This window comes from Sturnira hondurensis, unplaced genomic scaffold (assembly GCF_014824575.4).
Source record: "Sturnira hondurensis isolate 20B ecotype Veracruz unplaced genomic scaffold, ASM1482457v3 Scaffold0018525, whole genome shotgun sequence".
Classification (NCBI taxonomy): domain Eukaryota; kingdom Metazoa; phylum Chordata; class Mammalia; order Chiroptera; family Phyllostomidae; genus Sturnira; species Sturnira hondurensis.
In genome coordinates, this window is record NW_028091156.1 from 13,734,876 (window position 1) to 13,753,886 (window position 19,011).

Consider the following 19,011-nt stretch of genomic DNA (forward strand, 5'->3'; position numbering starts at 1 on the left):
GCCTTCCCTGTGATTTAGAAGCAAGGATATTTATTTGCTATTAGGGTCCTAAATAAAATCAAATGTAGAGCCAAATAGCCATTGGGGAAGAGGAGAGATGGCCTCGGGGAAGGTCTGGTGACAGTTTATGCGGAAGATGGAACCAAATAGACTTGGGGGGGGGGCGATGTACTTACTGGCATTTGCCCCACGGTCCACGTCACTTGAGAGCTTAGCCAAGGCATATTTTTAGTGTTCTGCTGTGTTTTTTTTTAACAAGGTTGGTTCTTATGATATGACATGACCCTGATCATGTTCCAATGAAACCAACTCCCTACAAAATTGTCTTCCCAGTAAATGTTTATCCCTACATTTCCAACACAGGGGGATTCTGAAGTCAGTGCGGGACTCCTAACCCTAGAAGTGCATCCGCAGCTGAACACCAGGGATGCCTCCTGCCCATAAGCCACGTTCCCCGAAAGTGGGATGCAGAGGGGTCCGTATCTGCGGGGGTCTCTTCTGCACGGGGACCCCTTCAGTGTCTGCCGGTTTTCCCCAGACCCCAGCACGGCCCGACCGGAGAGGCCCGGGCAGGTGCAGAGCGCAAGGTAAGCCTGCCCGCGGCCCACGCACGGGCTGGCCGCCAGCTGGACACCTGTTACTGCCTCCGAGTTACCGGTTAACCACGGCCGCGGGCAGATCATAGTAGCTGAAGGAACGCCTTCTCCGGGCCGCCAGCCGCACAGGATAACGACGGCCTCTGTACCGAGGCGGGTCAGTTTGGCAAAAAGAAGGCAATCGGTCTTTCTCGCCAGGGCAGGCGCTTGGCCTCCTCGGTCCCAAAGCTGGACCCGCGAGCCCCCAGCCCTTTCGCTGTGCAGCTGGGCCCCACCCCGAGTGCGGGCGTGCCTCCGGGCTGCATGCGCATGCGCGACCGCGGGTGGGGCGGGGCCTCACGCTAGCGTCCAGTCCCTTCCCCTCCGGCTCCACCCGGGCTAGTCCCGGCGGTGCGGGGCGGAGTGCGCCTGCGCAGAGCCGGCAGTCCGGCGGGGCTGCAGCCGCACGGTGGCCGGCGGTTGCCGTGGGGACCGCGGGCCCCTCCCTCCTCCGTCTCCGCCCTACGCTGTTCGCCCCCGAGACGCGGCGGACGACCCCGGCCCTCCCGTCCTGCCGCCCCGCCTGGAGGTGCAGCTGTGACCCGCGAGAGGCGGTGCCGCTCCCAAGATGTCGCAGACGGCCATGTCCGAGACCTACGGTATGCGGCTCGGCGGGCGGGGAGGCGGGGGCGCGGGGGTGCGGAGCCGGGCAGCCGGGCCCGGAGTGCGGGACGCGATCCGCTTTGTCAAGTTCCCTCCGGCAGCTCCTCCGCGCGCACGCCGGCGGGGGCTTCCTCCCAGAGTCTGATTTCAGCAGTTCAGGGTTTGGGCAGGAGTCGGAGCCCCAGTTTCCTCCGCGGTATTGTCCCCAGCGAGGGGTGTGCAGGACTTCGGGCGACGCCTGCATTTCAGCGTGAGCCTGGGTCGTTCGCGGTTGACCTTCCTGGTTTGGGATGCCTTTCTTTGCACCTGATCGCGGAAGGAGTAGTCGGTAGACTCTTCCAGCTCCTCCTCCGGAGACCGCTGGCTTCGTTTCTCTGTCTCGCTCGAGGTTTTTAGCCCTTTCTAGTTGCATTATGACTATTAATAAATGACTTTTTTTCACCATAAACATCTTGGAGGCAGTCCTGTGTTTAACCTTTGCTTCCCCTCTGAATACCCACCCGTGGAATTGTCCACAAATATTTTTGAATAAACAAAAGCCTTCCCAATACATACGCTGTGTTTTTTCGTAGCCGTTGCTGTTTTAGTCCTGCATGGTGAAAAAAATGAACCACACAGCATACCACTGCGTCCCGTCAGGGCTGAGGAGGTGTTACCAGTCTGTAATCACTTTCAGATGTGTGCATGCAGATTGAGACTTTGATTTGGAGTTTTACAGTTTCTGGCATAGGCTCAGATTCAAGCCCACCCAGCCTTGTCTCCATTTGCGCTGGCGCGCCGCTGTTTTCCTGGGAGGAGGTGCGCGCGGGCATGTGGAGTCCGCGTGCTGGGAGGGCACGCGCTCCAGGCTGGGCGCTAGTCTCAGAGTGCTTACGGGGGGGGGGGGGGGGGGGGGGCGGGNCCGGCGTGTACACTATTAATCCAACTGTGACACTAATGAATGGTTAAAAACGCTGCAGGAGTTCTGAAGGAATGTGGTCCTTTACAGTATATTACGAAGAAACCTAACCTAGACTGGGACCAGGAAGGCATTAACCAGGCAGCACCGCAGAGCAGCACATGCCCATGCCCTGAGGGGGATGAGGTTCCAAAAGGGGAATATGGCTTAAGCTTCTCAACAGCCTGCGGTAGCGGGGTGAGGGTGAGGCAGGGGGGACCTTGAGGTCCGGAGAGGGGTGGGGCACCATGCATTTGCCCCTTGTTGAGCCTTTCCTGAGAAGGGTGTGTGATTGAGGACAGGGGGTGGTGGGGGCAGGGGTCTGTTTCCTAGAAGGCTTTGGAGATCTTCCACAAAGCTGCTAGCTTCATAAAGACCAGTGTTGTCAAAGATGCAAATGCATCCACGTGGTCTGGTTCTCTGCATAGAGAATCTCTGTCAGATTCCATAAATATGTTCTCCGGCAGTTTTTGGTTCCCCTTTTGGCTTTGCTTTTGCTCTTTATCCCACCCTTATTTTCTTTCTTCGACCTGGATAAAGTTGACCGGGAGGCATGGAAAGTCGAAGTAAGCATACCCAGGGGGAGGCACCTATGAATTAGTAAGAAATGACTGGAAGAGTTCAGGACACAGAGCTTTTCTGTTTCATTCTGTTACATAAACTGGGAACCATGATAAAATGTAGGACATCTACAGAAATTTTGGCATCTCTACTTCTTTCAGACAGAGTTCACTGACCTTTTCAACATCACAGTAACTGATTCAATGCTGAGCATAAGGCTTTGATCATTAGGACTCTGACTTCATAGCAGCTTGAAAATGTTTTTATTTTTTCTACCAATTCAGTTTAACCTTTTCCTCTAGTACAGGAATTCGAGGAAACTACTAGAAATCAGTTTTAGAAAGAGCAAATGTGGCAGTTCAGAGCGTCAACCTAAAATTAAACATCATCCCAGACCAAGTCCTAACACTGTCATGTTCTTGCCTTATCACCAACCATATTTGCACAGCATTGTTGCCCCAAAGCAAAATGGTCAGGGGCCCTCCTTCTGGACCTTTGCCTTTCGATAGCTGGTTTGAAAAAAAAAATGTTTGCCTAACCTTTAAACTCCTTTCTACTGTAGGTTCATTTTTTTTTCTCTTCTGAAAAAGAATGCTCTGTGTAACTAGCGACAAATAAAGAGCCAGAGCTTACAATGTCCTGTTAATTAAAGCAGTATTTCACCTTTCGTAGACTGAGCAGTGTTCAGCATGTCGCTGCTTTGAAACCACTAACCACATGAAAACTATATACTTTATATAATATTGTAATACAGTATTGCAGTCTTAAATACCTAGGTTTCAGATTGAAACCCTGATTCTGAATAGCCCTAAACTGAAATAGTGTTTCCTAAATATTGTTACATTCACAGTGTTCCTAAAGCCCTGGCCAGTCAGTGCGGCTTGGACTCCCAGAGGAACTCCGGCCACCTGTGACTTGGGAGATCACCAATTGACCCTAAAGTCATTTCTGATACCAAGATTTGTGAGACAGACTAACAAATCGAATAGTAGTACCAAGCAGTGATGTTTAGAAAGGAGCTAAAAAGTTTAAGCAGTACACTATGAAATTTTAAGGGCTGAAGCACTTTGAGGGAGAGGAAAATCTAAGCCAAATTCTATATACAGGGTCTGAAAGAAGTAACGCCATTGAGCGTGGTTGCTAGGATACGTGCCTGTCTCACACAGGGTGGGTAGCAATTGAACATTTCACCAAAAATGTCATAAATAATATTGTACATGGTTTTTATTTATTAAATAATTATTAAATATTATACACATTTATTAGGGGCATTAGTTGTGACAGACCCTGTATATTGGAGTTTACACCTTCTACAATGAAAATACTTTATGAAACAGGAACACAAATTATTGGTCCTATTCTAATTAATACTACAATATACTCTTAATATTTTTTTACTTTGGGCTTTATTTTTTAAATATAGTGTTTACCAAATAATTTTGAGAATTATCAAGATTTGTAAACATACTACATATATATAAATATATAAACATATATACAAATATGTTTATATATATTTACATATAAACATACATAATATATAAATAGATGTTATATAAATATTATATAATATTTATATATAAATAATAGGCTGTTGTGGGTTGAATGCTGTCCTCCCAAAGATATGTCCAGACCCTAAACCAGGTACCTGGGACTGTGGCCTTCCTTGGAAACAGTGTCTTTGCGGATATAATGAGGTTACAATGAGCTCGTACTGGATGAAGGTGGGCCCTGATCCAGTGAATGATATTCCTACAAGATGAGCAGAATTTGGTCACAGACACACTCACAGAGAATGTGATGTGAAGACAGAGCCTGAGATTGGAGTGATTTATCTACAAGCCAGGGATCACCAAAGGATGGCTGGCCACCCCTAGAAGCTAATAAGAGGCCAGGAAGGACCCTTCCCTAGAGTCTTCAGCGAGAACATGGCCCCACCAACACCTTGACTTTGGACTTCTAGCCTCTAGAACTATAAGACAATAAATTCCTCTTTTAAGCCATCTTCTGTTTTTCCCATGTACTCATTCACCAAAGAGAGGCAGTTAGAGCCCTTTTGCTTTTCTCTCTCTTCCTCTCCTAGGGGACAGTCCTGTCACCCACCCCGACATCCAGCCAGGCATGTGAGCATCAGCCACGTGCCCCCTCCCTTCACAGCCACATCCAGAGGTGACCGGGTCCTGTGGGTTCTTCCTTCTAAGCAGCGGCCACACCTGCTGACCCTCTCCTGCCCACTGCCCCTGTCTTGCTGCCCCTCCCTGCCTGACTCCAGTCCCAGGCTTCCCCATCCACCTACCACGTTGCCCCCAAAGCTGGAATCCATTTTTTTATCCGTCATTATCCTTGGTCCACTTGGTTTCTGAGTCTTTCAAACTGAACTTTTCATAGAGTTTAAGTAACTATTTACCCCCCCAAAAGTCAAGGGAAGGTTAAGTTGAGGCCAGGTTAGTGGATTATAAAGCGAGAAACCCAGCCTCCCTAAGTTCAGCACAGCAGCTTGGGCTCACCGCACAGCACCTGCACGGCGACTGCTGAGCAGTGTCCTCAACTCCTGTGTGCAAGGTGCAAGGAGGTGAGAGACAGCTCCCTGAGCCAGGGCGAGGGCGAGCTGGAAGGGGACTTTTAACGTGTATTTTAGGGCCCAGGCTACTGGTAACTTATGCCACAGCCTCACGGACAAATCGTGGTAAGTTAGTGATCTTTCCAATGCCTGTTGAGGTCCCTGAACAACAATTTCATGTGTGCATCAATGTGAACTTTTCACTGTACAAATGGTAACATCTCTTCTGTTACTGATCATAGCACCAACCGTCTTTGAGAACCACCTCGCCTTCCGTGCCCTTTCTGTGGTTAGCCGTAACAGAATTCTTTCGGAAGGTTCAGTACTCCAGAAATCCTTCTGACCGTGTATTACCAAGCAAGTGTGTTGCTGATCTTTGCCTTGGATATTTCTTTGGAATGCGAAGAACGCTAATGATGTTTCTTGAATTTCTTCTCTCAAAACATCATGGAGATTGAGCTGACGGATGTTACAGATTTCTTCCCCCATCCCCAATAACTCCATTAGGATACTTGCCAGTGGAAATAGTTTGAAGGAAAAGCCTCTGAACCCTGTGCATCCAGCACACTTGTCTTTGAATGTCACCGCTCTCCCCATCGGGCTGCTCTTGGTAATGGACTGTGCTCCTTTGTTTGAAGAATACTTGATTTGTGCTCCTCTGTAGCCATGACTGTGGGTTAAAAGCTAAAGTGATATGCAGGGTATCGTTACTGAAGGGGTGGATGAAATCGCAAGAGAAAAGAATAGGGTTCTAACTTCCTCTCTTCGGTGAATGAGTACCTGGGAAAAACAGAAGATGGCTTAAAAGAGGAATTTATTGCTTTATAGTTCTGGAGTCTAGAAGTCCAAAGTCAAGGTGTTGGCGGGGCGGTGTCCTCACTGAAGACTGTAGGAAAGGATCCTTCCTGGACTTTTATTAGCTTCTAGGGGTGGCCAGCCGTCCTTTGGCGATCCCTGGCTTGTAGATAGCAGACTGCAGGACAGCACACAAGTCAGATTAATACAGTCTGCACATTTTCTTCCTCTGTAATTCCCCTCAGCACTTTCCAACCAAAACTAACTTTGTGTGGCGAGAGATTTGGCCAATACAAATAGGTCCCCAATGGTGATGATGATGACACCCAGAGGTACAAAGCCAAGGGCAGTCCTACACTACTCAGAACAGTGGACTCGTGTATGACAGTGCTCAGTGTGACCTTTGTCCTTCAGTTCTTTTACTTCTCTTCTGGGCTGTGCTTTGGCATTTAAGTTTTATTTTTTTTAAGTTTTATTTATTTATCTTCAGAGGGGAAGGGAAGGAGAGAGGGAGAGAAACATCAATGTACGGTTGCCTCTGGTGTGTCCCCTGTTGGGAACTGGCCTGCAACCCAGGCATGTGCCCTGACTGGAAATCGAACAATGATCCTCTGGTTCGCAGGCCCTCGTTCAGTCCACTGAGCTACTCCAGCCAGGGCACATTTAAGAAATCTTAAAAAGCAGCTAACAGTGCCTGGAAATGGGGAGGGATATATTTTAGAGGGAAGTCTTTCATTTTCAGATGAATTTGCAATTGTGCAAGAAAGAGATTGGGGGCTCAAAACAAAGCTTCTCTCTCTGTGGTTATAATGAGAAATACTGTGGTGCATGGCACCCCCAGTTCCAACACTGTTTCTCGTGTCCATTGTTCATCCTGGCTGCTGCAGAAATCCTCATCGGAGGCGGGGGCTCACGGGCCTGTCCTTGCATTCAGGCAACTCGATTGCGACAAAGCCAGCCCGTCTTTCCAGGCTCGATCGTAAGCTCTTTGAAAGCAGGAGACTGCTCAGGCGCTTTCTGTCTGTCGTGCTGTGAGTGGCTCCTGGCCACACTTTCACAGAACAGCAGAAGAGCCCGATTTGACCCATCTGAGAGGGGTTGCTTTCCTCTCACTTACAGAATATAGGAGAAAGGGCCAGGATGAATAGAAAACCCTGCTTTAAGACATAGTTTGATCCTTTTCTTTATGGTGAAAGTCAGAGCTTTTCATATTGTAACAGAAATGCAACCCTAATGAGGTCCTCTCTCAGACAGCCGTGTCCGAATTAAAGAGGTCACACAAGGCATCCTTTAAGAAAATAATGTAGCCGTGGCTGGTGTGGCTCAGTGGATCGAGCGTGGGCTGCGAACCAAAGGGTTGCCAGTTTGATTTCCAGTCAGGGCACGTGTCTGGGTCTCGGGCCAGGTCCCCTGTGGGGGCCACGTGAGAGGCAACCACACACTGATGTTTCTCTGCCTCTCTTCCTCCCATCCCCTCTCTCTAAAATATAAATAAAATCTTTAAAAAAAAAAGGAAAGAATGCTAACCTGAAACCGGTCTCCAGAGCTGCAGGGCTCGGCTGCTGCCCAGCGCAGCAGAGTTTTGCACCTGGGGAAGGAACACATTGATCAAACGGGAGTTGGTCAGCCATGGAGGTGAAAGATCCGAAAAGTCAGGCTTCAGTGCGTCCATCAGGCACCACACTGGGGACAGGTGCTGAGCCCAGAGTGTAGCCTGGGACCCCCCCGAGCTGACTTGTTACTGTGGTAGCAGGTGTATTAGGTGATTTGAATCTGTGGCCAGGAGACCTGCAAACGCGTGCCATTTGGTAGTTAAGTAAATATTTGTTGAACGAACTCCCCTAGCCTGAAATCCGTGCTTACTTAACCTTCTGATTAATTGACTCTGTATGATCAAAAACAAATACTATGCTTGACAGAAAATGTGTGCTTAGTAGCTAATAGATCCTTAGCTCTTTTGGTCACTTAATCAGGTAGAATATTTCCAACCACAATTAGTAGAAAACCCAACTGAAAATCCTGTAGGTAACATAAAAATGTGTTTTTTCAAATAAGTATAGCTGCAGCTTCGTGGCTGGTCATTTCAGAAGCCCAACCGTGTCGGGGGGGGGACCTGGATTGTTCCCCTCCCTCCTCTGGGGGGTGAGCCCCGTCCCCTCAGAGTTTTAGGGGGTGACTCTGGTCATGGGGGCGTGCTTCCTCATTGCCATCTGTAGGAAAGAGTCCTTTCCTGCATTTGTGAAATAGGAGTCCTTCTCACTCATCTGACTGGGCCACGTCTGGCAAGAGCCTGCCCCTGGACCTTGCCCTGAGAGTGTAAGCCTGGCTTTCACTGGCAAGGAGGAGGGAGCCGGGAGTGACCATTATTGGCTTGAAATAACCAACCCCTGTCCTCCAGCTTGCGGGTCCTGTGTCCCAAGGTCACTCTGGCTCCTTGGGGAGTGGCTGCTAGGCAGGCAACACCTACTGCACCAGCATCTGCTAGGGTCTATAAAACATGCAGGTGACCGGTCAGTGTCAGCCCAGCCCAGTTCCTGATCTTCCCGAAGACGGTGACGGGCTTAATGCTCCCCCTTCACACTCCCCTCCACACAGCCGTGGGACAAGCACGGGCCTCCCATCAGGCACACAGGTGAGAATCTCTTGTCTTCCTGGAAAGAGAGATCGAAGTGTCTCGTATCGTTTCACAAACACGCTGTTCTTGCATTTGATCTTAGTTTTTATTGTCTTTTTTAAAAGATTTTATTTATTTATCTTTAGAGGGAAAAGGAAGGAGAGAAATATCAAAGTATGGTTGCCTCTTGTGAGTCCCCTGCTGGGAACTGGCCTGCAACCCAGGCATGTGCCCTGACTGGGAATCGAACCACGATCGTGTGGATCGCAGGCCCGCGCTCAATCCACTGAGCCACACCAGCCAGGGCCTTTATTGTCTTTTTGAACCTGCTGAAGATATTTGGTGTTTTGATCAAGATTCCTCTTCAGACTCACTCTGACTGCAAGAATACTTTTGGGAAGAAAATGCGAGTTGGCTATTGGGTGGCCGTTAAATATTTCCCCACTTTTGTTACATTCGCACTTTGAGTGATTTTGTCACGAGTACGGACACAAGCCAGGATACTATGCCTGTCACATACTTTGTAACAATGAAGTCCATGTTTTTGGATCATCTTTTTAATAGTAAAATCAGTAGAGACCTTCATAATCTAGACATGACTGGTGAAACTATTGATAAAATTTTTATTAAAGTGTATTTTGTTATTATATAAATAAGTTCTTTAAAAATGGTATATATTATTTAGTAATAAAGTTAATTTTCCTGAGTTATGTTTTCCCAAGAACAGTGTTATTTCTAGCTATAGAGTGATGGAAGAAGCTTTTGGGTCAGTGTCTTTGAATACGTACTGATCAAAGGTTCTCCGGCATTAACCTGCTGTCATTTCTATTCGTGGGCCAGGAAATCCTTCCTTATTGAAAAACCATTGGCGCGTCTGCGCAGTGTGGTAACCCTAACTCACGTTTAGGTAAGGGATGAAGTCAGGACACAGTACACAAAGCCCTTTGCCCCCACTGTCTCTGAACTCTGGACAGTGGGAGGTAAACCCTGGGGCCCACCTGTGAGGAGCCCAGGTGGTCAGGGGCTCTGCCCACCGTCCCAGAGCTGAGGAGGGCGGGGCTGGAATCTGAACTCAAGATTGTCTGGCCTCACCTTCCCAAGGGTGGTCAGATTCTTCCTTCCCTTTTCTTTCCCCTACAGAAATCTCCTCCGTAAAGTCTCTTGAGTGGTGACGCAGACTAAACGTTCTTCCTGGATCTCATTGCTCCAAGACATGTTCTAGGCAAACACTGGGTGTTTCATATAAGTCACAGTCGATTATGAACTCAGGGTGAAACTGAGGACGGGGCGGGAACCAAAGCCTGTACCTTCCAAACTAGTGCAGAGACCTCGTGAACGTTCGTTCGTGAGGGGTGCTGTCAGAGATCTGCGTCGTCTCGGAAGTCTCACGTTCCGTTGGGGTATTCGGGGTTTGCTCGGAAAACACAGTCCAGAAAGACATGTTTTCTGTACATAGCCTCAGGAAATTACCGCCTCCTTTTTTATTGTGCTAGTTAGAGCGTTCTCTGAAACATTGTGACGAGGCACTCGGCCTGATTTCTTCACAGAGTTTTCTCCACCTATATCTCACTCAAACTCCACATTCTACTCTTCAAAATTCCCAAAACTCGTCTCCTGGTTAAGGGTGACTGTTTTTATTAGGTCTCTTCATTTCTGGCTATTGCACTGGCCACTGACTTCCTTTTCCGGGCAGTTTTTAGGAGATACTTTCTTTTTAAAAACGGATTATTACATCAAGCAGAGAGCAACTCCGAACCTGCGGCTTTGATGCTGGCTGGCTGGCCCTGCTCACTCACCTGCTGACTGCCCTTCATCCACACAGCAGGCCCCACACAGTGGGCCGGGTCCTAATGAGCACTTAGGCCAAACCACAGGCCCTGACCCGGCCCCCAGGCTGTCACTGGAGAGCCTGTGCTGCAGAAGTTAAATCCGCAGACAATCCCCATCCCTTGTGCTGACCTGGGCAGACCCTGGGCAGACGCGCAGTGCCCCACTTAGCCTCTGCTCTCCTTCCTCCTCCCTCCCTCCTTCCTGACTTCACCTGCCTCCATGGGTCACGTGCTGTCCTGCTGCCCACACCTTCCTTCCCCCCTAAGCCAGCACTTCAGGGGTTTCTGAAGTACATCATTTTATGTCCTGTGCTCTGCTAACTCCTCACTGCTGTCATCAGATAACCCTGGGGTCATTCCTTACTCCACAGGGTCACCTGGCTCCTAGTCTTCCTCTCCACCCCAACTCCTTCCTGACCCTGAGTGACTGCTTCCCCATACAGAGGGGTCGGTCAACCCCTGAGCGTCCCAGGTTGGTGACTTCAGCTCTCAGCACCCTCTCTCACCTCTGCTGCCCCCACTGAGGGGCTCACTTCCCTGGCTGCTCACTGGACACATGGCCCATTCTGATCACACCCATCCGGTCTTCACTTGTAGAGCTCCTGCCTCCGGGTGCCCCCCAACCCCCTCCCTTCTTTTCAGGCAGTGAGCTGTTCCCTCTCCAGATACGACACCCATGCCCCCTCCTTCCACCTCTTCTTCCTCATCCTTCAACTGCACGCACTTCGCAGATTCCAAGCCCAGCTTCCCAGCCCTCTGCCTCGCCTGCTGCCCTGGTGACGGTGGAGATCACAGTGGGCTTAGGGTTTCCCCTTCCATCTGGGTGCTGAGGAGGACTTCACGGTCCTTCCTCTTATCCATCGGCAGTGCTAGCCTTTCACCCAAGCCCTTTCTCTCTCTCTCAGCCCATGACAGGCAGGAAGAAGATGCCACCCTGAAGAAACTCTCTCCTCCAGCCAGGACACTTACTCACCTCCCTGCTTATCCTGAACCCTTGCCCTCTTGTCTCAGAGGAGAGGAGGTCTCTCTCCCTGTCGGAGACGGACCCCCGCCCTCAGGGTCAGGGCCTCGCATCACCCACCACCCTGTCTTTTTCTCCTGGTAACTTCCCCTCTGCACCCTCCCGGGACTCCCCTTCCCTTCTTCCCAGCACAACCACCAAGCTTCCTGAGACAGTTTTCAGTACTTTTTCTCTGCGGCAGCGGTTTCCCTAATTCTTCAGCTGGGTGACTGCGCCCCCGCCCCAGGGAGGGGGATTTTGCCTCTTTGATGCAAACCCTTTGATTAGCCATAGTTTTTAAAGCTTTCATATTTTTTCTTAAAAGTTTTAAAGTGTTGTTTTTAAGTCGTGATTTATTTTGAATTAATTTTTCTTAAGATATGAGACTTAGGTCATAGGTCATTTTCCCGTATTATGGATGGTCACTTGTTTCAGCACCATTTGCTAAAAAGCCAACTTTCCTCCATTAAATTGTTTTTGCTCTTTCGAAATTGATTGGATATATTAGCATCTGTTCATTTTTCAGTTCTCTAGTCTGTTGCACTGATCTGTGGGTCTCCCTCCCTCCCAATAATACACAGAGTTGTGAAAACTGTCACTGCATTCAAATCAGGGAAAGTCATTCCTTGCACTTTATTCTTATTTTTCAAAATTGTTTTAGTTGTCCTGGTTCCCTTGTCTTTCCATTTAACTTTTAGAATAATCTTGTTGATATTGACCAAAAAGTATTGCTAGCATTCTAATAGACACTTGATTAAACATATGTATCAATTTGGGAAGAGCTGACATCTTTACTGAGTCTAGCCTTCTAATCCATGAACACAACAAGTCTCTTCATTTACTTAGGTTTTCTTCTGTTCCATCAGTATTTTGTAATTTTTAACATAGAGTCCTTTATGTGTTTATCTTGGCCTTGCTGAACTCATGTATTGGTTGTGGGAGGGCTTTTTTGGGCGGGGGGCATTCCTTGGATGTTCTATGGAGACAGTCATGTCTGCTATTAGGAAGAATTTTATTCTCCCTTTTTGATCTGTGAGCCTTTGTTTCTTTTTCATGCCTAATTGTGCTGGCTAGACCTCCCTACAGGACCCTGAATAGGAGTGGTGAGAGCCACCTCCTCACTGTGTTCCTGGTCTTGGGGGTAGAGCAGTCTTGCACCAACAAGATCAGTTGCAGAATTTTTAAACGCTCCTTATCAAGTCGAGGAGGTCCTCCTCTGCTCTCGTTTCGGAGCGTTTCTGTCATGGGTGTTGGGTTTTGTGAAATGCTTTATCTGCATCAGTTGATAGGATCATGTGATTTTTTTACTTTTCACCTATTTATAGTGTAATTATATTGATTGATTTTCAGATATTTCAGACTTTCATCCCTGAAATAAAGTCCATTTGGCCACAGTGTATAATTTTATATTATACATATTACTGAATTCAGTTAGCTAATATTTTATTAAATATTCATGAGGGATATTATTCTGTAGTTTGTTTTGTTCTATTACTGTCTTTTTCCAGTTTTGGTATCAAGGTAAAAACAGCTTTATAAAGTATCTTGGAAAAGTTTTCCTCCCTTCCGTTTTCTCAGAGGGGTCGCGTGGATTGACGTTGAATCTCCTTCGTGTTTGGCAGAACGCTCTAGTGAAACCCTTCTTGTTTTAAACTTACAAATCCCATTTTCTTTATACTTCTGGGGCTCTGCAATGATCTGTCTGATGTTGGGTGAGTGGTTGTACGTTGCATCTTCGAAGAATCGGCCCCTTTCTTCTGATCGCGAGGTTTCTTGTTTCGAGTTCATGTCGTTCTGTTACCCCCTCGACGTGGCCATGTGCCTGTTTCATCCCTGGCATTGGCTATTGGTGTCTCCTCCCCTGTTTCCATGTCAGTCCTTGTACACACGTGGGTGAAGGATGGCCCCTGCGTGTCGGCCCCCACGCTGTTTCCTTCCTTCATGGCAAGGTGGGACATTGGTGCAAAGCGGCCAGCACCAAACTCCTGTTCTCAGCCACTAAGCTGTTAAACGCTGCCTGAATAGGCACGTGTTAGCTGTCTGGAGCCGGCCTGCCCTGCGTACCCTGTGACACTGCATCCACCATCTGTTACCCTCTGACGAGACAAGACCTCCAGCCGCGACCGCCCACCAGACTGCTGAGCGACACTACCAGACACTTAAGTCCCTCTCTGATGCCCTGTTCCCTTTCTGGGCACCTTGTCAGGACGGTCCCCTGCGGTGTGGGGCTGCCCCTCCCACCAGCTGTCCAGTGCCACCCAGATCAAGTGTGTGGGGTACAGGGCCTCACACAAGCACGTCTCTGTCTCTATTCCCCATCCTCTCTGCCCTCTGCCCTCCGCCCTCCGCCCTCCGCCCTCCACCCTCCACACAGCCCCAGACCCCTGAGCCCAGCACACTTGCACTTGGTTTGTCAGTTTCTCTGATCTCTTCAAGGAGCCTGTGCTGCTTTTCACAGATTTTTTCTCTTTTGTGTTTCCATTTTCAGTTTCATTGATTTCTTCAGTAACAGATACGATTTCTTTATACCTGGTTTTAAAAGAACAAGAAGGGAATGGACTTCTCAAAGCCCCCAAAAAAATCCACCAGGGTTTTTCCTTTGCATGGAAAACACTAGAAATTTCTCAGGTGTTTTTGCTTATCATGCATATTCATATTTCTTTGAACAGCGGCTAGCAAAGGGACAGATTTTATTTATTACAAGAGTAGTTTTCGGGCTTCCAGCAACAAAGAAAGTTGTCCCCAAAGCACGGTCTACAAACCACTGAACTACCGTGTAAGCCAAATACCAAAAATGTGAGAAGGTGAGTCAACATGGTCCTTGTTGTTTTCACAAAGTATCGTTACCTCATTTTGTTACATTAACAGATGAGATTTCATTCACCTTTATGATTGTAATCTAAGAGTAAATTTATAGCACCTGTTTTTAAAGTTATTTTTCATGGTCTCTTTTGTTTTTCAGATTTTTTGTTTAAGTTCTTGGTTATTGGAAATGCAGGAACCGGCAAGTCTTGCTTACTTCACCAGTTCATTGAAAAAAAATGTAAGTGGCGTGAAGTGGTCATGGTTTCATGCATGTCTTCTCAGAGCGCCCTCTTGCTCAGCTTTGCCTGGTGGCTTCATTCTAGCAAAACGTCCATGCCAGTTAGCTCTGCACTGCCCAGGCCTGAGGCCAGCTGGTGTGGTCGGCATCAACCCTTTTACCCCGTGCCCCCAGGAAACAGTGAGCCCACCAGGCAGACAGCATCCCTGGTTCTCGGTGCGGTGGCGTGTCTCTCGCAGTGGGGAATGTAAGCTGTCCGGGGACTGCGCGAGCTTTTAGCTTGTCCTTTGGTCCTCGCAGATCTTCCTCTGCAGACAGCTCGCTGCAGCTGGGTTCGGGAAGCCGGCGCCACCTGCCTCCCTGCCTCCCTGCCTCCCTGCCCATTCACACCAATAGTGTGGATTTCTCCAACAAGCCCCTTCCAAGCTATCACCACATGACACTCAGCTTCCTGGCACCTCAACAGCTACAACATGCCTCGGGTCTCGTTTTGGACGTTTGATTTTTGTTTTGTTTACTCTTATCTTTTCCTCTTACTCTCTGATCTTCGAGTTTTTTTTTTTTTGAGGACTTTTGGCTCCCCTGTATTTCTTTAGAATATTTCTCCATTCAACTAGTTGAAACTCTCATTCCCTCGCCAGTGACGGAGTTGCAGATCTGTCCCTGGCAGCACCGAGTGTCTCTGTTTAGAGTACCACCGCAGGGGACGGGGCACCTGGCTCTCTCGTTTATCGTGACCAGGTCCAAGCCCAGGCTTCACGGTGTGGGGTTTGTTTTAGGGGTTTTGAGGAAAAGCTTCATTGTCTCTTTGAGGACAGGGGCTGTGCGTGTGGTGTTTCAAACAGCAAACTCGTGCCAGCTGCCCGCCGGAGAAACGAGGGGCTGGAGTGAAGGACACTGTCCATGGCTTTACCCTGGACTGGAATGTTGCTTATTTGAGTCCGTCAGCCTGTTTCCGTACGGTCCTTAATTAGATGTCTTGTTCTTTTTCTTTTTCAGTCAAAGATGACTCAAATCATACAATAGGAGTGGAGTTCGGTTCAAAGATAATAAACGTTGGTGGTAAATACGTGAAGTTGCAGATATGGGATACGGCAGGCCAAGAACGATTCAGGTAGCTCTTTCTCTAACTTAATAAAATTGTTTGATTATCACATTTGAAATAATCAATTATGTTCTCTTAATGTATGTGCCGTCCCCAGCCCCTCACACAGATGTTAGAAACTCCACCTTTGGAAGCTTTAAGACGAGCTGAAAGTCAGTTTCTCTCCACAGAGATCAGTTTGCCAAAGAACCCCTCGAGTCCGTCCTGAGTGAGTGCGTCCAAATGTCAGGGCTCGTCTGTTCATGGAGCCAGCGAGGCCATCGGGTGTGGCATTGCACATTCCACAGTGTGCTTAGGGACACGAGGCCACGTAATAACACAGTTTTTCTATAGTTCACTTTTTAAAGAGAATTTTTAAAAGTGTCTTAAGAGGTTTTGTTTTTTACATTAATAGAGCATGTTCTTGTGGTCGATGGACACCCACACAGTATTATTTGACTGTAACTGGTGCTCCCGGCGGTGGCCCCGGGTCACCGCAGACATGGTTTCGTGTTCCGTGTTCTGTGTTCTGTGTTCTGTAGCTACCAGGACAGAGGCAGGGCGATGCTTTAGGTGGGCCGCTGGGACACATACACAGTCAGAACAGATACTCAGGTTTCAGAACGCGGTTACATAAAATTACTTCGCACTGCAAGCATTTTACTTAATTATACACTAATTAACTGACGCTAGTCGGGTTCATGCTGTATTCTAAATGCTCAATAATTGTTTGCCTCAAAAGTATTGTAACCATTTTTAGTCACGACCATTCTTTTGGAAGCGGTGGTTAAACGTGTGGATTCAACTCGACTTTTATGTCTTCTCACCCCCAAAGCCCCACTGAAATGACTATAAAACAACTGAGATAAGAAAATTTTAATGAAAAAAGGAGAATGCTTAATTGTGATTAAAACATTTTAAAAAGAGATGTTCAAGGTAAGTCAGCGTGGTGACTGACTTAAAGCAGAGGCAGCTGTCTGTGAGAGCACTGGTCATTGGTGGAGGCCATGCCTCCCCGACCAGACCCAGGACAGGTCAGGGCCTGGAAGCTTCAGGCTCTGCAGGAGGGAGGGTCGAAGTGTTTACAGCACGCGCACAGTGAGGGGTTCAGTCTCTGAGCTGAAACAGGGTCTTGATTCCAGGTCAGAAGGCGCAGAGGAGGGCCAGGTTAGGCAAGGGCTGGAAGGAGGGAGATTAATGGAAGGTCTGGGACCCTCACCCTCTTCCCCCACTGCCAGGGGGGAGTTGCCAGGAGCCTGGAGTATATGTTTCAAGAAGGAGAAACGAGTCCTCTCCAACGAAAACCAAAGCCACAGAAGGAAGGCCTTAAGATGCTAACATTTCCCTTTCCCCAATAAAACAGCCCAGTCTGTCCATCCGTCTTACAGTGAAGTCTCACCGGGTCGAAGTCTCAACTTCAATTGCTGCTCACGGAGCACCTTTTCATTCCTCACTCGTGAATATAAAGGTACCAGGCTCACCGGGCATTCAAAGAACATTTCTGAAATAGCCCAAAGTAAAGAAAATAGCAACTTTCCGGGGACAAGAAGAAACACTAAAACTACAGTATCCTCAGAAATTGGAGCAGAGATTGCATTCAAGTAATGAGAACAAAGTTATATTTTTAAAAGAGCAATTAAAGTAATGTTAAATAGAGTAGTGATCTTCCAGGAAGTTAAACAAGAAATTTGAGATGAAAGGGGACAGACAACATAAAAAAAACCATGCAGAATTGACTCAGGAGTTACAGTGCCTGGCTACTGGGAGTCCCAGAAGGCAGGACAGAGGAAACAAAGAAAGCTTTCCATTGAACGGTTACAATTCCAGATGTGTTCGCCTACCTGACGCCAAATGCAAGTAAGTGAGTGGGGAAAACGCCCAGACGACGGCATGTCGTGTGAAATTTCAGAGAATGAGGGATAAAGTGAAGAAACAGATTCCGTGGAGAAAAAGTCACGCATCATTTGGAAGCGAGAAGATACTCAAGCGTTGCCTTCAACACTCAGCATGGAAAACTCTTCTCCAACCCAAAATTCAAAACGTAACCAAACTCAATTAGGTGTGAAGGTAAAATCAAAATGCCTTCAGATACTCAAGGAGACGGGTGGAGGTTATCTCAGAAACTTCAGGAGCTTATACTTGACCCAGAAAGAGGAAGATGGAGTCAGGCAGGGGACCCTCCTGGGCAAGAACAGGAAGTGTCACGCGGGGACCTCATGAGCTGACGCTGCCATCTGGCAGAGTGGGCGTGGGGGCGCAGGTGAGCTAAAGATGCTTTATCCAAGCAAGAGAGTGACAAGCTCTAAAGTTAATAAGTCAAAGCATTGATAAACATTTTTAGAAATACCAAACAAAAATCAGAAAAATGAAACTATAAGATTCTTCAAAGTAAGGGTTTTTTGTATTTTGGGTTTGTTTCCCCAGAGCCCAGAGCAGTGCCTAGCACGTGGCTGTCCAACATGATTGAGTCATTAATCCAAGAAAAAAGCAAGTTCTGAAGGAGAGTACTCTCTTTGGGGGGGGGCGGGGGGGCAGGACTCAGAACAGGCAGGAGACAGCCGTGCTTCATTTCCAGCCTGTTAGCAGTGTCTTACTTTAAAACTCCATACCTGTATTGCTCTGGCTTAAATAACCTTTGGGGAAAAACTTTAGACCTCAAAACAGTAACCTTAAAGCTTAAATTTATATACTTGAATAATTTCTGCAAGAAGCCATATAAGAATGGCTTTTCTGCTTCTTGCAGAAATTATTCAAGTATATAATTATTCAAGTGTTGTAAAAAAATTTTAAATAGATTATTAAACAGATGTTAATGTGATGTATCTTGAGGAGAACTTAGATGCTTCTTTTTCTAGAAACTAGATGCCTGCTGAAGCTAAAATAGAAAAAGGAGGTGCCTCTTAACATGTGTGGAAAAGAGCCCCCTCCCCCCACCACCAATCCCCCCTCCCCCCACCACCAATCCCCCCTCCCCATCCTGGCCCGGCTGCCCTCAGCTGCCCTCGGCTGCCCTCTCCCACAGCCTGTGCCCCCTGTGGTAGCAACCGGATAATGGGAGAAAGAGGACTTCCCTCAAGCTAAAACAAATTTAGAAATGGCTGCCTTTTCACCAAGTAAAGCAGTCATGGGTAGTGCTGAGTTTTCCTGTGAGTTCAGCAGTTCCCCCTAACGCAGGCGTTGTGCATTTCTGTGGTGTCTCTTTTCCGACACCAAAGGTGGGGTTTATCACAACTCTCCAACACCAACTGGGTGCCCCACAGTTCAGTTCAGTTCTGACACCACCTGAAGTCAACTTCGGCTTCCCCCCCCCCCCCGAGGTTAAGGGCTCAGTCCCACAAGACTGCCCGCCC

The 19,011-nt window shown here is 47.9% G+C and overlaps 1 protein-coding gene across 2 annotated transcripts in view; it reads left to right on the top strand.

Moving 5' to 3' along the window:
• The first annotated feature begins 985 nt into the window (after positions 1–985).
• Positions 986–19,011, top strand: part of RAB4A (RAB4A, member RAS oncogene family) — a 30,257-nt gene continuing 12,231 nt past the window's right edge. For both annotated transcript variants that reach the window (XM_037069358.1, XM_037069359.1), the window contains exons 1-3: positions 986–1,234; positions 14,497–14,577; positions 15,577–15,691. In XM_037069358.1, the coding sequence (XP_036925253.1) occupies positions 1,204–1,234; positions 14,497–14,577; positions 15,577–15,691 (227 nt within the window). In that variant the 5' untranslated portion in view covers positions 986–1,203. The remainder of the gene's footprint in view (positions 1,235–14,496; positions 14,578–15,576; positions 15,692–19,011) is intronic.